The following is a 1,278-nucleotide window of genomic DNA, read 5'->3' as shown; positions in this document are numbered from 1 at the left end:
GCGTTCAGGGAGCGAGCCGGCATGGGTGTGCGGGCTGGTGGGTGTGCAGCTGTCTGCCAGACAGACAGATGGCTCTGGGGTCAGGTTCTGACTAACTGCCCCCTCCCCTGACAGATGCCAGTGAGGGCTGCACCGTGGTTGGTGGGGGCGTTCAGCCCTACCTATAGAAGGCGCCCTGCGCAGCAATGCACGTAAGTGGGCACCCTGGGGCTGCCTCCCACCCTGGGGAGCCTCCGGCACCAATGCACTGTCAACTGGCTTACTGTGTATCTCTTGCTTCTTGTCGTGGAGTCTGAGGACAGAGCGTTGCAATGTTCTTCGGTGTTTTTTTTTTCCTTGAAGTGGGAAAGTAGCCATTCTGTTTTCTTAGAGTCCCTCTTTCCCCACTCAAGTTCTGCTGTGAAAAATCACTCCTTTAACGGGAACGTGTATATTGCGCCACAGCTGTTGTTTTCTCTTTGAAAAATACATTATTAAAATCGGGGTATTTGTATGCAGTTTGGAACCATTTTTTACTACACTAGACGTGTAATAGACACTGGCTTTGATGAGCTAGGGCTGCTGAAGCCCGGGGCATCAGGACCCTTTAGAGGTGATGTTTGCAGAGTAAGCCTAAGAGACGCGAGAAGCGCTAGCCGTTCATCAGGCCTGCCCCCGTGTCCAGATGGACTAGATAGGACCCTGCAGCTCACCTGGCTCACAGCAGTATCTCAAAAAAGTCCCTACTTTACAGCTAGGCAGAATCACTAATCACAGATCTGGATGATGTCGGGAAAGAGGCACAATCATTTCAGATCGACTCGTTTTTATACTGTGATGATGTTGGTGCGCAACTGAAGGATTTGGGATGATTTGGTTTTTTCCTTGGTCCACAGGTAGGTGTCACAATTGCTTTGGAAAAAAAAAAAAAGTCAGCAGGCCATTCTCTCTCCCCAAGTTCATAAATATACAGATATAAAAACACATCTCTAAACCCGGACCGCATCTTGTGCCGCTGTAAAGGAGAAGGATCCACAGACTCTAACCGAACAGACCTTTGTTGGACATAACGTGAATTTGTTGGCATAGTATAGCTTCCCCAATGTATGTGTGACTTCTGAAAACAATCTTTTTTCTCAGGATATCTTGAATTGATCACTTCATTGCCACGGTATATATTCTATAGGTGTGATAGGATTTACTGTAAAATTTATTTGTAAAAGATGTACACAGTAGAAATAAAATGTGATTGAAGAACTTGAGTACTTAAGAAGTGGAAACAAATTTGATATTTATTTT

General features: G+C 46.0%; 1 protein-coding gene across 1 annotated transcript in view; it reads left to right on the top strand.

Moving 5' to 3' along the window:
- The window catches only part of IRX2 (iroquois homeobox 2), a 3,827-nt gene extending 3,660 nt beyond the window's left edge, over positions 1 to 167 (top strand). Inside the window, exon 4 of the mRNA XM_032415120.1 lies at positions 115 to 167. Within this exon, the coding sequence (XP_032271011.1) occupies positions 115 to 167 (53 nt within the window). The remainder of the gene's footprint in view (positions 1 to 114) is intronic.
- The last annotated feature ends 1,111 nt before the right edge of the window (positions 168 to 1,278 follow it).

Source organism: Phoca vitulina, unplaced genomic scaffold (genome assembly GCF_004348235.1).
Source record: "Phoca vitulina isolate PV1807 unplaced genomic scaffold, GSC_HSeal_1.0 scaffold17, whole genome shotgun sequence".
Classification (NCBI taxonomy): domain Eukaryota; kingdom Metazoa; phylum Chordata; class Mammalia; order Carnivora; family Phocidae; genus Phoca; species Phoca vitulina.
This window is presented reverse-complemented; position numbering and strand designations above follow the sequence as displayed.